Raw genomic sequence first — 21301 nt, 5'->3', positions numbered from 1 at the left:
CAAATGACTTGAAGCCACAACAATAAGAATTTCGATTCCATGCACCTTACCTTTGAATTCCTTATACCAGTAGAAATTGCACCGCAACTTCTCTTATGTTAAAAGAAGTACTGAACACTTGTACTCCAGGATGAGCCAGCACCATTGTTAGGCCTTTCCGCATCAAACCATATCAATGATTAGGTCAGGCGACTTCACTTTATTGGGCTTGGGATACAGAAAACTAAGTATTTTCACATTTCTTTAGTTTGTTTGCTATATAACACGATTCAGACGACAGGTCGGATCGCTTATTCAGTCCGCAAATGAGCGTGACGGGGCAGAGGTGCAGTGGCGTGAATTCGGTGGCACTCGGTGACGTCATGCTCATCCGCAGAGTTGAAACCGTCGTGCGCATCCAGTTGTAATAAATTCGACAAGGAATGCTCTTCGTTAGTTGAGTATCACTAGACTGCTAAAGTTAAATTGTGGGGTTCGAGGTCCCGAAGCTGCAGACTGGGGCAATACGAGACGCAATAGTGGAGGACTATGTGGACCAAGTTGGACCACCTCAAACGTGCAATAAACAGACACCTTTACCATGCACCCATTGAACGGTACACGAGCAGTTTTTGCATTCCGCCTCCGTCGGTATGCGGCCTCTGCGGCTGGGAATCAAACCTCCGATCTCGTGCTGAGTATAGCGCCATAAAATAATCACTGATCAGCCGCAGCAGCGAGTCAAGCTTCTTATTATAAACACTAAACTAAGATATTGAGACGTTTGGTATACGCCCTAAATGCAACCAAATTCTTACATCTCTCGTGCGTCGCTAAATATCTATTTGTAGAACGCGCTGCTACGACATTTTCCACACTCGAAAGCGTCGTGCACGTGCCGGTAAGGTATGTGGCGAGCATCTTACCTGAACGTCATTATTGTTGTAAAATTTTCAAGCTCGAGCAGTGGGCTATCATCGGACATATTACTAAGCAAACGGGAGCGACATTGGTCTTGGTAATACGAAGGCGAACATGGACGGCTGCGCTTCAAAAGCCAGGCGTTGGAGACGCTCCCAAAAGATGTTGCCAAGGCTTGACTGAACGCACATAATAATCAACAAAGATGCTCCCCATCTATATATATATATATATATATATATATATATATACACACACACCCGCCGGGGTGGCTCAGTCAGCTAAGGCGTTGCGCTGTTGAGCACAAGGGGTCGCGGGATCGAATCCCGGCCCCGGCGGCCGCATTTCGATGGATTCGAAATGCAAAAACACCCGTGTGCTTGCGTTGTAGTGCACGTTAAAGAACCCCAGGTGGTCAAAAATAATCCGGAGCCCTCTACTACGGCGTGCCTCATAATCAGAACTGGTTTTGGCACGTAAAACCCCAGGAAGAAGAAACATATATATATATATATATATATATATATATATATTGTAGTGAAGAAGACGTACACCATGCTCTGAAGATGATGCACACCACCAACAGCATCGTGATCGCTACACAAAAGACGACGCCGAAGTTACGGTTCAGAGCGCCGTATGCGAGTTCCTCGGTGAAACAAGGAGAATACCAAGTTAATTTACTGATATATTGTTTATTATTATTTTACAAAATTCCAATTTACGTTAATTTACTGATTGATTATTTATTAATTTCGAAAATTCCAATTCAACTGATTGAAATTTATTACCTTCTACCTTGATCTCCTTCCAAAAAGCACACTAATTCCCTATAACATAAAATAAAATACGGCTCTAACATCAGTTAGTTGCATTGCATAATTTCAACCCATCTGTTTAACCGCCGGCTTCTTGGCCAATCCCCCGTGGTGGGCATGCGCCATGGCATAGGAAGCAAGCAAGCAAGCACTGCCCGACGTAACTGCTTTAGCCATGTCAACAACAACTGTTTTAGTCACCCGTTCCGCCCGTTCCAAGGATCTACATCTACGCCTGTTACAATAAACCTCATTTCAATTGGTGGAAGTGCTGGGTGCGACCTGCCAAGCTTCCATCCTGGAACTCCGCACCCGTATGCTTCGTCCCGTTATGCCCGAATACGCAACCACGGCCCCTCCACCGGTCATCTGCTCCGGGGTGCCTTACCTGAGGGATCCGGTGGTCTTCAGCGGCACCGACGACAGTGATGTGGAGGACTGGCTATCGACGTACGATAGGCTATAAGCGTCCACAACCGACGGGATGACACCACTAAACTGAAGAATGTGATCTTCTACCTTTCGAATGTGGCTCATCTGTGGTTTAAAAACCACGAGGCAGATTTTTCCACCTGGTCTACATTCAAGGCCGCCCTCAAAGATGTGTTCGGGTGCCCCGCCGTACGACAGTTGCGCGCCGAACAGCGTTTGCGCCAGCGCGCTCAGCAGCTGGGCGAGTCGTTCACAAGCTATATTGAGGACGTTCTCGACCTCTCGAAGCGCGTCAATGCCTTGATGCCCGAATCTGAGAAAATCAAGCACATCATGAAAGGCATTGACGAAGACGTCTTTCAGATGCTGCTTGAAAAAAAAAACCGACAAGCGTAGCGGAACTCATCAAACTGTGTCAGAGCTACGACGAACTCCCGAAACAGTGGGCCTTGACTCGTTGCCTGGTTACCAACGACGACAGCCTCGCAGGCCTGGTCGTCAACTCGGACAAGTCAACACTGCTGCCGCAGCTCCAGGCGTTCATACGCGAAGAAGTAGCTCGGCAGCTCTCACTGGTGCAGTTTGCTAAGCAACAGCCCCAGCCGCGTCCTGCACCTTACCTATCACCCGCTACTCGGCAGGCGATCAAAGCAGAAATTGCTGACGCTGTGCCAGTGTCCCATGAGCCGCATCCGGTAGCTGCTCCTCTCACGTACGCCGACGTCGTCGCACGGCCTCGAACGCACCCTGCTTTCACACTGTTGAGACTCGGGTAGCGTTTAGGCCGGTGATCCTTCAGCCAGAGGGATGAGTACGTCCGGGAGTAAGAGCGAGAGAAAAAAGGGTTTATTTTACATATTTACAGTGGCTCCAAATATCGAAGCCCACTCCATGAGGGAGCACCTTGAAAGTCTCAGCTCATTACATGTCTGAGCACATATCAGAACTCGTCAGGACACACCACTGCACGCAAGGTGTCTCCTTATAAAACATTTGTCTTCCCTAGTTGACCCGACTAGGGAATCAGATGACCTTGATGCGGCCAATCAGAGGGGTCGTATTGTTCACTGAACTCCGCCTCTAATATTGCACCTTCGAAGCAAGGACGAGGCAATCCGGAAACAGGGGGTTTACACTCCTTCCACGAAAGTCGGTGACTTAGTTTCTTGCCCTCCAACGGTCATCTTGCCAGGGTCGGGAGAACGGCCTTCACGCTAATCCCCGCTTCTAACGAAGGGTGGCGGTTGTGGTCGGTCACTTCTAAGTGAGCTTCTTTGTCCGAACGTCACTGCCGGTGTCGCGCAGCGTCGCCAGGTAGGCGGCCGCTGATGAAGGGGGTGGCATCGAGGGAAGCACCCAAAGAATGGGCAGTGCCGAGTTGGGGCGCTTGTTTGCCCGTCTCGTCGGTGTCGGGCACTGTCGCCGTCTGGGCGTCGCCGATGAAAGGGCCTGCCTCGATGTGAAATAATTAAAGAATGCGCCCGGCCGATTCGGGACGCAACAGACTCCTCCCCCGCCGGGAGATCCGACCTGAGGGTGACCAGCTGTCAGGTTGCCCGAAGCGTCGGTGGTCGTTCGAGAGCTCGGGGTTTCTTCTTGAAATGATGGCCGAAGACACACTCGAGCATGAGGTCCCAGCATTAACCTCGTTGTGGCCTTCTTCCTGGGAATACGCAAGTACACGCACGAACCACAGGGCACAGGAAAGCGCCTTGCTCGCACCGAGAGCCATCGGGTCTAGCGAACAAATCAACGCACCTGCCCTTATATACTAATACCACAAAAGCAGCCATCAAATCACTAAACTTTCGCTGAAGCCCACAATTTTGAAATTAGATCAGGATTGTGCAACCTTCTCGCAGTATCCGATACGGAAGAGTCATTCCCAGTGACCAAGTGCCGCATGGTGTGCAAGCGCCCGAAATCCATTTAAATCCACCAGGCCTCGCTTGTCCCAATAATTTGGAGCCAAAATTTTGTGCCGCCAAAGCGAGCTCTCATGAACCTCTAAAACCAGATCGTCGTGCTGCAGAGAGCGAAGGTAGAATACTCGAAAATGCTCTAAATAAATGATAATGAAATATACGCAGCACGAACGCCATGAAGTCTTACATCCGCTGGTGTCGCACGTACTAGTGCCATTGAGAGCCACATTTGCATCATGGATGTATGGTCAGAGTCGCTTTAACTTTGCGGACAAACTCACATGTAATACGTGCGACTCACGCACTAACAATTTTTCTCTTGTCCATATTGGGCAAACACTAAAGAAACGACAAAAAAGTCTTGCGTAAATTACACGCTAACACTACAAGATTCGCGAACGTTTCTACAAAGTGAAGTGATAATCAAGCGCGCCTCCACAGGCTTTAAACCAATAACATGGACCTGACGCTGCAAGCGTAGCTCACACACATAAAGAAGACTGTCTGCTTAAAAAAGAACGACACGTTGAAAAAAGTTTCGAAATTTTAAACGCGCGCAAACCATCTCTTTCGGAATATTGCTGAGTTTCTAAAATAAACAAACTAAACAAAGCTCAAAACTTGCCTATCAAAATGATCTGTATTCCGGAGATCTTAAAACGTATAAACAAACACTAAAAATAAAGAAACAAACAAACAAAATTATGTTTCCACAAAACCTGCGTCGCTTTTCATTCCGAGTATATCCTATGGTGGCGCCATATCTTAAAGCGGCCGTACTCGAGGCGGGCGCGCTGTAAAAGCTTGTCTTGTCAACGAGGAAATACAAAGGGCACGTAGGCCATTCTCTTCGCTGCCGACCCCTGACACTTTACATGCAGGCAACATGCCTTCTGGACATCGGACTGCGATTTTACTGCAGCGTATGGGCAATTCGCGTCGGCTTACCGACTCGCTCCCCCGTGTCACACCTAGCATGTCTCGAAAAGAACCCAAAGAGGGGGAACTTAATTACCCCCTCCGCGCCACCTTCGCTTTTCTCCACTTTCGCGCCGATCAGCACTTTCTTTTCTTCCTCCTTCGGTGATTCGGACGCGCTCTGTCTGAAAACATTCCAAGTGACAAACGCGCCGTTCGAACTCTTTGACTGCGCTCCTCACTGGGTTTAGCGCCTTTGTTCAACCGCGTTGCCCTGTCTGCCGCATTCCCGACTTTGCGACGCCGTTTCATCCTAGCACGTTTACTAGTGCTCATCTTCAAGCCTTCCGCTTGAATCTCGTGCTGACCGGCACTTATTTCATCGGTCACTATTTCCATCTCAACCGCACAGTCTGAATGATTTGCGGGTAAATCATTCCTATCATTTGCGGGTAAATCTCGACTGGCGAAGAGCTTCAAACACTCAGGGACAATGCAGCTATTTTAATTTGCACAAAGTAGCTCGTATACATGGGAGCTGTCTACAACTGCACTGCTCTGCCTAAATTGTGCTTTAGCGCACTTTCCTGACCGATTGGACTCTGCACTGGTGCTCTTGTCTGACGAATCGGGGGCACTTCAGACTTCTGCAAGAGCTACCTTCGCGACGTACTCCCTGGATAAATGTGCGAAATCGTCCACAGTGGCATAGCTGCTTCTCTAGTATTCCATTGGCACAGTATCCCGTCGCGCTCAATACGGTCCCCATTAACGGGCTTCTCAAGAACTACGTTATGGTCTACGGATCTGGCCTCATCTGTGAACGTACCATTAGGCTCACGGGGATCAGCCTCTCTTTCTACCATCGGTAGAACCGTGCGTGCTACTTGTTTGCACTTTCCGCGCGCTACTTCTACGGGTGCCTGACATTCCTGTTCCTCCACTTCAAAACCCTGTTCCATTATTTTAATCTCTTGTCTTAGAGCTTCGATCTTTTCGTTTTGTTGCTTAATCCATTCCCGTCTTTTCAATTCCTGCTCATGCTCAATTGCTTCCTGTTCCTGTTCTTTCAGAATTAAGTTGCCGAAATGTTCAAAGTATTTCTGATCCCTGTTGCTTTCTAAGATGGCTCTAATTTCGGCTTCTGATTTATCATCCTCTACCTCTACGTCGAGCTCTTCACACAACCGCAACAAGCTAGCTCTCGTCAAATTCATGAGGTCCATGGTCACTTCTTTAGGCTTTGGCTCAGCTATTCCACAACATATACTTGCTGCAAAACCCGCACAAATCACAATGCAAGTAAAAAAACTACCAGTGGTTCAATTCTGTTTTCCCAAGAGAATTTGAAGCCTGAAAATATAGGAGAAACGAAACGCCTACACACAGACGTAGCATCGGCCGTCTGTTCCATCCGAGCACTCGAACATACCCCTGCAAATGTCACCCAGAACCAGGTCTACCCTTCGCGCTACAGAAACCCGGCTGATTGGAGGACGGCAGACGACCGACCCATATGTTTCAACTGCTCTCGCCTTGGAGACATTGGCGGTCACTGCCGCAGTAGCTGGTCGTCGCCTTCAATCTGGAGCGCTGGTTCTTGGCGTCGTCCTGGAGGCAACATTCGACGGTTTTCCCCTCGCTCTGATCCACATGCTTCCGATGCTTCCGATGCCGCCGTTCCACACTCCAAGTTTAGCCGCTCACCGTCCCCACGAGGCCGTCGATCTCGATCGCCACGACCATACTGGTCATCGTCCCCTGCACGGCCTGGCACCTACGCTCCGGCCGTGCAGCCGTGCAGCTGCCGGAGGTGACGCTGCATCAGTGACCCGATAAACAAATCCTCTGTTGACTATACCTACGCGCCGAAACCTTCTGGACATTCAAGTGGACGACGTCACCGTTACGGCCCTCATAGACACCGGAGCCCAGATTTCAATAATGAGCGCTGCTCTCCGTACTCAGCTCCGCAAAGTGATTACGCCCGCAATTCAGAGCACAGTACGGGTCGCTGATGGCAGCTCATCCGCCGTTCTTGGTATGTGCACCGCCCGAGTGTGCATTGCTGGCCATCAGGCCATTGGTTTGTTTTCCGTGCTTGCGCAGTGTCCCCACGACGTGATCCTCGGCCTAGACTTTCTCTCGACGCACTCAGCCCTTATCGACTGCTCCACAGGTGTCCTTCAACTGGAACTTCCTTTTGACGCCCACGTACTGTCGGACACTCCCAGCCGCTTATGTTCTGTCGAGTTCCTCCACCTGCCACCGCAAGCCTCCACGTACGTCCCATTAAGTCCCTCTCCTCCTGTGTGCGATGGTGAATACGTTGTTTCCCCGATTCTCGACGTGGTCCTGATGCACTCTGTCGTTCTCCCGCACACTGTGGTTACCGTACGTGACAACACAACCTGCCTGCCGCTTTTGAACTTTGGTCTTTCTACCCACGTGCTACCTGCTGGTATCGCGCTTGCCACCGTGTCGTCGTTGCAGGAATGCGCGAGTTCTGTGTTAGCCGTCGACGGCCCTCGAACTGTTTCCGGCTCTCTCACAGCCACGTCGTCGCTATGTGCCAATTTTGAGAAAATGATATCAGCCGACCTCCCGCATACGCAAGCAGACGATCTTCGCCGGGTCTTGCTGTCGTATTCCGATATCTTTGATCTTGAAAATCGCCCTTTAGGCCAGACAACAGTTGTTCAGCACTCCATCCACACCGGTGATGCTCAACCGGTTCACCGGCGCCCTTATCGCGTTTCCGCTGCGGAACGCGCCATAATCCAAAAGGAAGTCGATAAAATGCTGGCCAAGAACATCATCGAACCGTCCTCGAGTCCTTGGGTGGCTCCTGTTGTGCTGGTCAAGAAAAAGGACAACACCTGGCGATTTTGTGTTGATTATCGACACCTCAACAAGATCACGAAAAAGGACGTCTATCCCTTGCCCCGTATTGACGACGCACTCGACTGTCTTCACGGCGCCCAATATTTCTCGTCTATTGACCTTCGCTCAGGTTATTGGGAGATTGCTGTTGACCCACTGGACCGCGAAAAAACCGCATTCGCAACTCCCGATGGCCTCTATCACTTTAAAGTGATGCCTTTGGGCCTTTGCAATGCGCCGGCCACATTCGAGCGCATGATGGATTCGCTTCTTCGTGGCTTGAAATGGTCAACCTGCTTATGCTACCTTGACGATGTCATTGTTTTTTTGCCAACATTTTACAGCCATCTTCAGCGCCTCTCCGCCATTCTCGAGGTATTCCGCAATGCCGGTCTCCAACTCAACGCCTTAAAATGCCGTTTCGGACAACGTGAAATAACCGTATTTGGCCATCTCGTCAACGCGACAGGTGTCCAGCCCGATCCTGAAAAAGTTCGCGTCGTGAAGCATTTTCCTGTACCTTGTTCGGCTAAAGACGTACGCAGTTTTATAGGATTGTGCTCCTATTTCCGACGTTTTATTCGTAATTTCGCCGACATTGCGCGTCCCCTTACTGCGCTTCTCAAAAAAGACGTTGCTTTTACATGGGGCTCACCCCAAGCTGCTGCCTTTTCGGCGCTTATAGATGCCCTCGCGACTTCCCCTATTTTAGCGCATTTTGATCCGACTGCACCGACGGAACTTCGCACAGATGCCAGCGGCCACGGAATCGGTGCCATCCTCGCTCAGCGTAAGAGCAGCCACGACTGTGTTATTGCGTACGCTAGCCGCCTCCTGTCCGCACCGGAAAAGAATTACTCCATCACGGAACGAGAGTGTCTTTCTCTTGTCTGGGCTGTCGCCAAATTTCGTCCCTACCTGTTTGGCCGCACCTTTACCGTCGTAACTGATCACCATGCCCTCTGTTGGCTTTCTTCGCTCAAGGACCCTACAGGCCGCCTTGGTCGTTGGGCTCTGCGCCTCCAAGAATACTCGTTTTCAGTGGTGCACAAGTCCGGTCAGCTTCATCAAGATGCCGACTGTCTCTCCTCACCGCATCCCGTGGATTCCCCTGACGCCACCGAGCAAGACACCGACGCCTGCGTCTTGTCTATCTCGGACCTCGTTAATATACGGGACGAACAACGCCGCGACTCGGCTTTACGGTCTATCATCGACCGTCTCAACTCCGCCACACCCGACCCTTCACTCCACTTGTTCTTCCTTCAGGACGGCACCTTATACCGCCACAATATGCATCCTGAGGGCCCTGAAAGCCTCCTTGTCGTGCCTGCCCATCTGCAGTCAGATGTCCTTCGCCAGCTTCACGATGAGATCACTGCAGGTCACCTTGGTGTCACCCGCACTTATGATCGCGTCAGGCACCGTTTCTTCTGGCCTGGTCTCTATCGCTCCTTCCAACGACATGTCGCTAGCTGCGACAAATGCCAGCGCCGCGAGAGGCCAGCTATGTTACCTGCCGGTCTGCTTCACCCATATAGACATTCCCGCCGAACCGTTCTTTCGTGTTGGGCTCGACCTGCTTGGCCCCTTTCCAGCCTCGACATCAGGCAACAAGTGGGTCGCCGTCGCGACCGACTACGTGACGCGATACGCCATTACCCGTGCCCTCCCAACCAGCTGCGCTACGGATATCGCCGACTTTCTCCTTCATGACATTATCCTGCATCATGGTGCTCCTCGACAGCTTCTGACCGATCAAGGCCGAAACTTTTGTCTCGCGTCATCGATGACATCCTTCGCTCCTGCTCTACCTACCACAAGCTCACAACTGCTTATCACCCGCAAACGAATGGACTCACAGAGCGCCTGAACCGAACTCTGACCGATATGCTTTCAATTAATTTACGTATCCGCCGATCACCGCAATTGGGACGCTACTTTGCCGTACGTTACTTTCGCCTACAACTCGTCCCGACATGACACCATTGGCTAGTCCCCGTTTTATCTCCTGTATGGACGCGAACCTTCTCTGCCTCTCGATACTTTACTTCCTGTCAGCTCAACCACCACGTACGTTCGCGACGCCATAGCGCGCGCCGACACAGCTCGCCAGATCGCTCGTGAACGGCTCACAGTGTCTCAGGCTTCCCAAAAAGCCCTGTATGATAGTCGCCACACAGACGTTTCTTACTCCCCAGGCGCCCTCGTGCTACTGTGGTATTGTCCCGCTACGATGGTCCTTACAGGCTGCTACGTCAAGTCACCGACGTTACGTATGAGATCAAGCCAATCACCGCCAGTCATCAAGCCAGACTTCAGCCGTACGTAACTGAACCCTCTGGTCCGTCGTAGCAAGCAGCGGGTCGGCGCTCTTGCCTCGGGGGGGGGGGGGGGGGGGGGGGGGGAGGAGGGGGGTAGTGCCACGAGACAGTGAAGGGGCTGCTACTGTCGGTCGGACGAAGACGACGGCGACGAAGTAGCCAGAGGCGCGCGACATCCTTGCATCCGTCGCCACTGCTTGTATAAACCTTGTATATAGTTATAATTTCTCAATAAACGTTATTCCCGTAACAATATCATAGGAAGCCAACAAACATAGACACCAAGGAGAACATAGGGGAAATTACTTGTACTCACCAATTGAAATAAAGAAATGATAAATTAATGGAAATTAAAGTGGATGAAAAAACAACTTGCCGAAGGTGGGGAACGATCCCACATCTTCGCATTACCCGTGCGATGCTCTTGCCGTTGAGCTACCGCAGCGCCGTTTTCCCATCCACTTTTCGGGGTATTTATGTTTTTCTTACTACTAGAACTAACCCTGGGAGTGTTCGCCAGCTGCACCACTCACAAACCTTGACGGCGGATGTGGAACATCCTTTCTGCCGCAGGCGTCACGAGCACGTGATCTTTTTGGGTGAAGGCAACTGGTCAATAAACCCACATATGCTACATGAAGGCATCAATGTTGCCGGATTCGAAACCGTCGTTATGTAATGAAAGAGAAGAAAGGGAACCGAGGGGCCCGATTTTTATTAATCATATCATAAGAAGCCAACAAACAACGACGCCAAGGACAACATAAGGAAATTACTTGTACTCACTAATTGAAATAACGAAATGATAAATTAACTAAATTAAAGTGGATGAAAAAGCAACTTGCCGCAGGTGGGGAACGATCCCACGTCTTCACCTTACGCGTGCGATGCTCTTACGATTGAGCTACCGCGGCGCCGTTTTCCCATCCACTTTCCGGGGTATTTCTGTTTTTCTTACCACTAGAACTAACACACACACACACACACACACACACACACACACACACACACACACACACACACACACACACACACACACACACACACACGCATATATATATATATATATATATATATATATATATATATATATATATATATATATATTATGAAATAAGGAGCAGTGGGGATGTGGCTATGTGAGGGAGAACGATGACGAGGGAGATAACCTTCTTTTGGTGCTCGATCGGCTGTGTTACCTCTCGCTGCTCTATCGTGCTAGAAGTGAACGCTTACTTCCAAAGTGCTTCGCGACAATTGGTGGAGGTGCTGGGCCTTTTGCAAAGCTCGAACTCGGAAGCCGCACGATCCCTGTCACATCTCCCATGCCTGAGGAGACTAGTCCTCCCAATCCACCCCAGGCACCGCCTCCGGTCGTCTGTCCTGGCGCGCTACGCCAACGGGATCCTCCCATATTCAATGGCACTGACAAATTGACGTAGAGGACTGGCTGTCACTGTACAACCGAGTGAGTGCCCACAACAAATGGACTGAAGCTGACAAGCTTGGTTAAGTCCCATTCTGCCTTTCCGGAGTCGTCCATCTTTGGTTCCGGAACCATGATGCTGACTTTACCACCTGGACAGCTTTCCCAACGACACTTCAAGAGGTCTTCGGTCGCCCTGCTGTGTGCAAACTTCGGGGTGAACAACAGCTTCGCTGTCGTGCCCAACGAAAGTGCGAAACTTTTACCAGCTACATTGAAGATGTAGTTGACATTTTCCGGCGTATCAACCCAGATATGACCGAAGATGACAAGATCAAGAACATCTTGAAAGGCATAGAAGATGACGCCTTCCAAATGCTCTTGGCAAAAAATCCTCTGACGGTCAACGACGGCTTTCTACCCGCCAAGCTCTCACTCCGGACGTCGCGCTTTCAGCTCTGAGTGACGGTGTCAGTGCTCCTCCTTGCAGTACAGCTATCTTCGACCAAATCAAGCAATTTGTGCGAGAAGAAGTGGTACGCCAACTCTCTCTACTGCCAGCCAGTCAAGCGTCAGAGTCGCCCTTGTCTCCCGATCTCCGTCAGGTGATACAGGAACAAGTCGCTAACGCCGTCCCACTTGCTCATCAACCGCCCTCTACGCCTGTGCCACTTATGTACGCTGCCGTTGTCGCAAATCCAAGGCCCCCGTCTTTTGTTGTTTTTTCATTCAATCCAGCCCTACCAGCACCTTTCCCTCACCTCCGTACTTAGCTTCAACTTAGAAAAGCCGCGACGCCATATTCTGCCGTTTCATTACGTACAGCAAGCGCTACGCCGATTGAACCCTTAGGGAAGTGTACCGTGCGTGTTGTTAAAAGTGGCTCTTTATACCATGTTGAGTTCGTTATTCTGCCTCGCTGCTCCCACGCCATGATTTTAGGATGGGACTTTCTGTCATCTCATCATGCCGTTATTGATTGTGCCAGTGCGGAACTCGCTCTGTCGCCATTCGGTAACCACGTTTTTGCAGATACTGACGACGCTTCCGGTCGTGTGTTCGTCACCGCCGACACCGAGATTCCTCCATACTCTGCCGCACTTGTACCCGTTTGCTGCGTCGGGTTTCCCGACTCCACAGTTCTTTTCACGCCGTCTAAGCTTGTTGCTCGCCGTCATCTCTTCTTGCTTCCTTTTGCCCTTCTTGCCATTCGACAAGGTTCCAGTGCACTTTATGTATCAAGGAAGTTTCCTTGCCCTGCTAGCCTGCTCCACGATGAGTGTCTTGGTTATGCTGACGATATCGAACCAAGCTTCCTTTATGATGTGCCTGACGACCCGGCTTCACCTCAGGTTGGCGCTATCGCCCTTCAAGTTTCTCCTTCGACGCCGCCGTGTGACCTACATTTTCCAGGTGTATTGATCCCAACCTCACTCCCGGTCAGCACGCCCAGATCGTCAATCTCCTTGACCACTTCCGCACGTCATTCGACCTACAACAATCTCGCTTAGGGCGTACTTCCACTGTTGTCCATCACATCGACACCAGCTACCATGCGCCCTTACGCCACAGGCCGTATCGTGTGTATCCGCCACTGAGCGTAGCGTCATCGCTGAGCACGTTGGAGACATGCTCCAACGCGGTGTCATACAACCTTCTCACGGTCCCTGGGCTTCTCCTGTAGTGCTGGTCAAAAAGAACGATGGCACAATTCGCTTTTGCGTGGACTACCGGCTCCTCAATAAGATCACCTGCAAGGACGTTTATCCACTACCCCGTACTGACGACGCCCTAGACTTCCTCCAAGGCGCCGAATTCTTCTCATCTTTAGACTTACGATCCGGGTACTGGCAAGTGCCAGTGACTGAGTCAGACCGTCCAAAAACGGCCTTCATCACACCTGACGGTTTATTTGAATTCACCGTGATGCCATTTGGCCTGTGCAACGCGCCTGCCACATTTGAAAGAATGATGGACAACATATTGCGCGGCCTCAAATATCAGATATGCCTGTGTTATCTGGACGACATCGTTGTCTTTTCACCGGACTTTTCTTCCCACTTACTTCGACTTGAACGCGTCCTCAAATGCATCGCCGATGCTGGCCTCCAGCTTAACTTGAAGAAGTGTCGCTTCGCCGCCCGGCAGCTGGTCATCCTCGGTCATGTGATGGCGAAAGGTGTACTCCCTGATCCGGCGAAACTACAAGCTGTTGCCCAGATTCCACGACCACAGACCTTGAAATAACTGCGCAGCTTCATTGGGTTAGCGCCATACTTCCGCCGTTTCATCCGCAATTTCGCCAGCATCATCGCACCTTTAACGCAGCTTCTTCATGGTGACCACAACCTTTCGACCTGGTCACCGGATTGCGCTACCGCATTCACAAAGCTGCGTCGTCTGTTGACGTATCCACCAATCCTGCACCATTTCGACCCAAGCGCTCCAACTGAAATCCACACGGATGCCAGTGGCGTCGGCCTTGGTGCCGTTCTCGCTCAGAGAAAGGCTGGCTTCGTTGAGTACGTCGTCGCCTTCGCCAGTCGTGCACTCACTAAACCTGAATCGAACTATTCTGTAACAGAAAAAGAATGCCTCGCTATAATTTGGTCCATAACCAAATTCCGTCCGTATCTTTATGGCCGCCCATTTGACGTGATAATTGATCACCATTCGCTGTGCTGGCTGTTGTCCTTAAAAGAACCATCCGGTCGTCTGGCTTGATGGGCGCTTCGACTGCAGGAGTATGACATTCGCGTGCTGTACCGTTCTGGCCGAAAACACTCGGATGCGGATGCCTTGTCTCGTTCGCCACTAACAGACGAGGTTAGCTCCCCGAAGGCCTCATTGTCCGAGTCTTCCCTTGCTGCCACGGACATTCTTCTGGAGCAGCAGAAAGACCCATGGATTGTGTCCATGCTAAGTTTCTTATCCACCCCATCGCCACCCACTACCAATCGCACAATACGTCGCCAAGCACACCACTTCTCCATTCGCGACGAGCTCTTGTACCGTCTTAATTACCTCCCGGAAGGCCGCAAATGGTTGCTTGTCATCCCTCGGCATCTACGTTCGGATATTTGTGCAGCGTTCCACGACGACCCCCAGTGCGCGCATGCAGGTGTATTGAAGACATACGCGCGTCTACGCGTTCGTTACTACTGGCGGGGGATGTATCGATTCATCCATCATTATGTCCGCTCCTGTCTCGGTTTGCCAACACCCCAAAGATCCTCCTCGTCGTTCAACCGCTCCATTGCAGCCTTTGCCTTGCCCAGCAGGTGCTTTTTATCGAGTCGACATCGACATTTATGGAACTCTGCCGATCACATCAGACGGCAACCGCTGGGTAATCGTGGCCATCTACCATCTTACGCGCTATGCGGAAACTTCCACTTTGCGCAGCGCTTCTGCACGTGACGTCGCCTAGTTTCTCCTGCGCAGCATCATCCTTCACCACTGAGCTCCCAGGGAATTACTTCTCAGTGACAGAGGCCGCGTGTTCCTCTCCGACGTCATCGAGGCTCTCCTCAAAGAATGCCGCATCATTCATCGCACCACTACTGCGTACCATCCGCAGACCAATGGCATGACCGAGCGCTTTAATCGCACTCTTGGTGACATGTTGGCCATGTATGTTGCATCCGACCAAAGCAAATGATACCATGTTCTACCATTTCTGACCTACGCTTACAATACCACCGCGCAGACTACCACGGTATTTTCGCCCTTCTTTCTACTGTACGGACGCGAACCTTTTTCCACAATGGATACTATCCTTCCGTACCACCCTGACACCACGGAAACCACTACCTTGTCTGAAGCTGCTACACACGTAGAAGAGTGTCGCAAGCTATCCCGTATCTTTACGTCAGAAGACCAGCAACGCCAGAAGCACCTTCGAGAAACTTGCATCCTATGCTCCTGGCTCGCTAGTGTGGCTTTGGGTTCCAGCCCCAACCCCTGGACTGTCACCGAAACTCGCGTCCAAGTACCAGGGCCCATACCGCGTGATCAACAAATCGTCTCCAGTCAACTATATTGTGGAACCCTTCAAGCTACCTTTGGATTATCGCCGTCGAGGACGCGAAATTGTGCATGTCCAGCGTCTTAAGCCGTACTATGATCCGCCTGTGATGTCGTACCCATAGGTCGCCGGGACGGCTTCCTTTTCCGCGGGGGAGATAACTGTACTGTAAAATAAGGAGCAGTGGGGCTGTGGCCATAAGAGCGAGAATTAACGACGACGAGGGAGATAAACCTTGTTTCGGTGCTCGATCGGCTGTGTTACCTCTCGCTGCTCTATCGTGCTAGTCGCGAACGCTTACTTCCAAAGTGCTTCGCGACAATATATATATATATATATATATATATATATATACATGTGTGTGTGTGTGTGTGTGTGTGTGTGTGTGTGTGTGTGTGTGTGTGTGTGTGTGTGTGTGTGTGTGTGTGTGTGTGTGTGTGTGTGTGTGTGTGTGTGTGTGTGTGTGTGTGTGTGTGTGTGTGTGTGTGTGTGTGTGTGTGTGTGTGTGTGTGTGTGTGTGTGTGTGTTGTGTGTGTGTGTGTGTGTGTGTGTGTGTGTGTGTGTGTGTGTGTGTTTGTGTGTGTGTGTGTGTGTGTGTGTGTGGATTCGGTTAATAGAGAAAGTGAGAGTGATGCAATGTATATGTTGTTTAATGTTGTCTTACCAGCAGGCAAAAAAGAATTCTTTGTCAAGCGCAAAGTATCGGCAAACTTAACGTGCAACATAACACGGCAGCCGATGCGTAAAGCAGAACGGAATTGTTTTTTGTTACGGAACGCATGCTTATACGATGCACACTAGTGCATCCAATTCAACGGACATACAATCATACATACAAGCATACAACGGCATACAATTCAACTTTGTATGCCGTCGCAAGACCTCCTGATATCAAACGTGTGGCGACTGTCCTTCGCAGTGGAAAAGTACGAAGACGAGACGCTGCGCGTGTGCTGCTCTCGCGACCAGAGGAGGGACGAGTTCTTATTCTCGTGCGCTGAAAGAGTGGAGATCCTGATGAAGCAAGAAAACACGCATGTCACGCAGGAGTGTTTGGATGCTTTCAAGCGGTGTTGTACGCTACGAGAACTTAAGAACTCGGCGACTTAGTTCCAAGGTCACAAATTCTACCAATGACACTTTATTTCTGGAGACTAGAGGTGCGACAAACGCATGCCAAGATATACGTTATTTGTAAGAGTCTTGTGCTGCCGCTGTAAGTATAAAGTTTTTCTTGCTACTTCCAGCATCTTGGTAAAGGATGCGTGTGTTCATACAACCCTATTCCACTCAGTCTTCCAAGAGTATGCCATATTCACGAATCGTTCCTATGGGTGTTTTCAGCATTAAATTCGTTGTTTTAGGAGTGCACGAATGTTACTTACGGACCCTTCGAAGTACTATTAAATGTTCAAGTTCTGTTAGAGTGTATGAGCGCTAACTAACTTAAAGTATAGATGTATGTTAGCCTTCGCTTATGTCTATCATTACGTAGTGTGATCGACAACACCGCATCCTCATTTTATTTGTTAGGCAAGGAGTAGAGAGCACCGTTTGCTGGCGCCATTGCCTCCTACACCATTTATGTCAAAACAAAAAACAAAAATCAGTAGCCCCTCCCCTGTCGAGGAAATGGAGGTAAGCGAAGCTTGTGTATTTCTTCAGTGTTCCTCCGAACGAATTGCACTTACGAGTACAGCGTTGTGCTCGAACCACAACCGGTCACACGCGCTGCAGCTGGCTCCGAAGTTCCGATTGAGAAACTCGCGTTAAAACCTGGTCGTCGCACCGGGGAAGTTGGCGCTAGCGTTCCTGAGGCGTGCACCACCGTTGTCGGCTAGCTGGAGGGCTAGATGACGCTCACGTTTGGGCTCAACATCACGCTCCCAGAACTCGGCGTCCGCCGCTCTTCGCTGACGTTTCGTCTGGGCTTCGGAAGCCCTCCCGCTAGAATCGGCACGTCGACGACAAGCCTTTTCCCAAGCGCGTTTATTCTGGATGGGTTTTTATGAAATTTCTTCAAAATTAAATCTGTCCGTTACGTAAGACAATGAATGGCTCATACCCCTCAAGCAATGGCTCATACCCCCGTAAACGCGGCCTCCCCATTACGACGGCAGAAGAGAAGTGAAATTCTACGCTGGAATGATTAGCGGCAACGCAGCCAGCTGTGGAAGCAGACGACGACGACGAACGTGGGAGCCGTGGCACGAGAGCGTGCTGAGCACGAGCCTGCTGTGCAGTTCTGAGAGCAGCTGGTTTTTTTAGAGCTATATCGCCGGTGCAGGCTAGCGTATACAAGCTAGGCTTGCGAAAGATGACACAAGCTTTCAGATAAAACTGGCCGTGTGCCACTTGGTAAGAGCCACAAAATTACAATTCCAAGCATAGGCGCTTGCAAGCCTAGCACCGCCTGTTATCAGCAACAAACCAATCAACCTAACAATCACTTCACAATGTCAGTTACAACATACAATACAAACGGCGGCAAATTGCGATAAGTGTAGTGTTCGCTCCGTTTTTAAGTGCTTTTGCTTGCATATCAGCACAACCACCTAATTGATCCATCAGTCGATTACAGGTTATCCATTAATGCAGCTAAAGTTTGTTTAATAAAGTCCAATGCTAGAGGAACGATGGTTACTCGAACGAGCAAGAAGCAATATCAGCACACCATTCATTGAGCAACTCGGCATTTGGCGGCCTCCACCAGTCATTCTCTGTAGAAAGGTTTTATCGTCCTAAAACAGGACAGATCTAGGCTATGTGAGACCCCGTTGTGGAGGAAAAAAATGAAGAAGTTGAAGCACAACGAAGCTACTGCTTCGTTGTGCTTCAACTTGTTCTGCAACAACGCAGTGTCATAGATAATTGGTTTTGGCGTCATTTAATCGGAGCCAATTTAAGCCACAAGAAATCCTGCGCACAATAAAGCACAAAACAAGATAGGACGTGTTCCTTTACATTGCCATGCACACGAACCTCATTAGTTTACCGAATAACAAATACCACAGAAGTGTCACTAATGCATCTGTCCCCTGTTTTCTTAATAAGGCTTCCAACGATTCTCTCGCCGCAACATTCCTGGTTTTGTCTGTTATCATGACATCACAAAGCCTTGTTTCACATGCTCAAGATTCACAGTCTGCTGACTAACGCAATCTTAATCGATTTTTTCTTGGCCTTTTATCTTTGCTTGCTCTTTCGCTTATGCAGCAGCCCTGTTTGCCTTACATTGGCATCACAACCCCATGGCATGCGGAATTTGGTGTATCACTCTGACGCGGCATTTTACGTGCAGAGTCAATTGTTCAAGCCAGAACCTTTCTTCTTTTTTTTTTCCTGTGTGTACAAAATACAGGAGGACAGATGAGCCTAGATGCAATGGAAAGCAGCATTCGGTATGGCACACTGGATTTCGCCTATTATCAAGGTGTGTGTCCCTCTGTAGCCGTAGGGCATTACTTCGCTTCTTCGTTGAGGTACCGTGCTCTTTGCATGAGTTCCCGCAATTTCTACAGCATGGTTTCTGCAACAGCTGTTATTATAGATTACTTGATAGCCCGCAAACAAGAACCGTTTACCGTGGTTGTCCAAACTATTCCACATTAGGTGGCTGCACTATATTGAAAGGGCCGACTCAAGGCACAGAATAACGCTAGTCCTTCGAACTGTTTTCGACTGTGCGTTATCGAAATGCAGCAAATGATTATGCGCATGAGGTGAATACAGCCGACAAGCTTGACAACAAGCTTGCCATACAGAATTCAGTTGATTACGGTTTGCACTTTCAGTTGTTGCTCTAGTCATTCAAACAAAAAATAACTTATTTTCCAGCGTTTCGTCGGAAGTTATCAAAACCCCAATATATGATGTCATACAGCTATGATCTGGGATCCGACTACGATGAAATGAAACAGTTCACAGAGGAGCTACCACAGGAGGACCACACAGAAGTCCGCGAGGATTTTCGTGACACTTGGCTGTTTCACAATATTACTATTGGGTGAGTACAGACGCCAAGTACATCAGCCTCCGTATTCAAAAAACTTCTCTAACGTAACTGCTCTCGAGATAGAGCTTCGTCGCGGTAATACTGTCTTCATCACGGCCAACGCTATAACATCGTAAGAGATAGGACTGATCGCAAGTCAATGAGGAAACACTCTTATGAAAGAATGAATGAAAAATAAAACATTTGTTTATTTAGCTAGGATGATTTATTCGACTAAGCGGGGAAAGTGATGGCAGGAACATAAAGAGAGAAAAAGCGAAAGGGGAAGTCATTGAGAATCTGGGAAGGGGGAAAGGATGCAAACAGCCGTGTGGCGTCAAATGAGTCGTACGCTGCCAGTCTCTTTCGCGAATTTGTAATGAGCCAAGAGACGTTCCCCACTCACTCAATGTAGCTATTCTCGCAGCTTATACTTCCGCATGCTAAACTACGGAACGCGGGACTACTCCACAGTAGATGGCGCACGTTCAGCTTCGCAAAAGTTTTGTGAATACGGGCCCGAGGTCGGTATTTACAAATTTTGTCGTACGCAAGGGCCGACTATAGTGGTCAGTGAAGCGGGTGTTTTGCCTTTATCAAGTGCACCGATAACAAAAGGGGTGGGCGCTCAAACGCCACACATTGTGTGAATATACGTACGCAAGACAATGTTTAAGAATGCACCCCACCCCTAGAAGCTGTATTCACAAGGCTTCTCTTGAATAAGAGTGTCGCCTCATTGGATAAAGCTCGGGCACCAGCCAGTTATAAGCGATCGGTGTGATAAGAAACGGGGCGATCTCCTCGGCGGTGACCAATCGCAGACAGCGCTTACGAGAAAGAGATTGTATTCGCAAAAAAAATATATGTTTTTCCGCTACAACTATTATTAAGAGAAGATGCCAGCCAATTGTGACCTTGGTTATAATATTACCGAAGATGGTTCGCTTTCGGCACTATTCGATTCCCCGTTTTCACTTGGGTCTCAAAAATTATTCTTCGCACACCCCTAGTTTGGGATCCCTGTCGATTCACTGTGACTAGTGGTACAAGCAGAAACAAATACATCTCGGATCTGTGACACTGCGCACAGCACCGGGTGACGTGCAGGCGGTTTTCATCTTTATTATCTACGTGCACGTATTATCTCATTCCTGTGCGTTCTAACACGCGCACCTGTACATCTACGAAAATGCTAGAACATCATACGTCCAATGCCCTATATCTCTCGAACCACTCCCATCGAGAACTGCACTGTTAGTTCCGATTTTCTGACCCTGTAATGTTAGCTCTTCTGTGTTTTCTAGAGTGCTACGAGACAAAGTGTAGCCATGACCACTTTAACGTGGCCAAATTTATCTTTTTGGTGTCATTTCAATATAAAAAAGATTCTCACTAGCAATTTCTGACAACAAACATAGAATTAGTATTATTTTCTAGTACAAATCGCTGACCTTGCTATATTCTGATTTCTTTGTACATGTTTCCATGGGCAATTCTAACTCTAGTACACTTCTAGCAAAATATATTTTCATTATTTTCTCTCTTACGAAGGAGCTCATCGTTAGAACTCTTTCATAACTGCGTCATTACGAGTGTTAGCGATCGCATTGTTGAATTTCAGGAGAGGCGCAACATAACAGGTGGTTTTTTT

The 21301-nt window shown here is 49.4% G+C and overlaps 2 protein-coding genes across 8 annotated transcripts in view; both read left to right on the top strand.

Moving 5' to 3' along the window:
• The window catches only part of LOC119463792 (A.superbus venom factor 1-like), a 268434-nt gene that overhangs the window by 41657 nt on the left and 205476 nt on the right, over window positions 1–21301 (top strand). The window lies entirely within an intron of this gene.
• Window positions 1–21301, top strand: part of LOC125945992 (A.superbus venom factor 1-like) — a 179508-nt gene that overhangs the window by 27203 nt on the left and 131004 nt on the right. Inside the window, exon 11 of one of the 2 annotated variants that reach the window (XR_007467299.1) lies at window positions 16573–16813. Coding sequence is in view for 1 of the 2 variants with exons in the window: in XM_049668464.1 (XP_049524421.1) it covers window positions 16573–16763 (191 nt within the window). In the remaining variant the exon portion in view is untranslated. Of the gene's footprint in view, window positions 1–16572; window positions 16903–21301 lie in introns of those variants that run through there. The other variant, XM_049668464.1, reaches the window with a different exon arrangement.

The sequence above is a fragment of the Dermacentor silvarum genome, chromosome 1, assembly GCF_013339745.2.
Source record: "Dermacentor silvarum isolate Dsil-2018 chromosome 1, BIME_Dsil_1.4, whole genome shotgun sequence".
NCBI classification, from domain to species: Eukaryota; Metazoa; Arthropoda; class Arachnida; order Ixodida; family Ixodidae; genus Dermacentor; species Dermacentor silvarum.
This window is presented reverse-complemented; position numbering and strand designations above follow the sequence as displayed.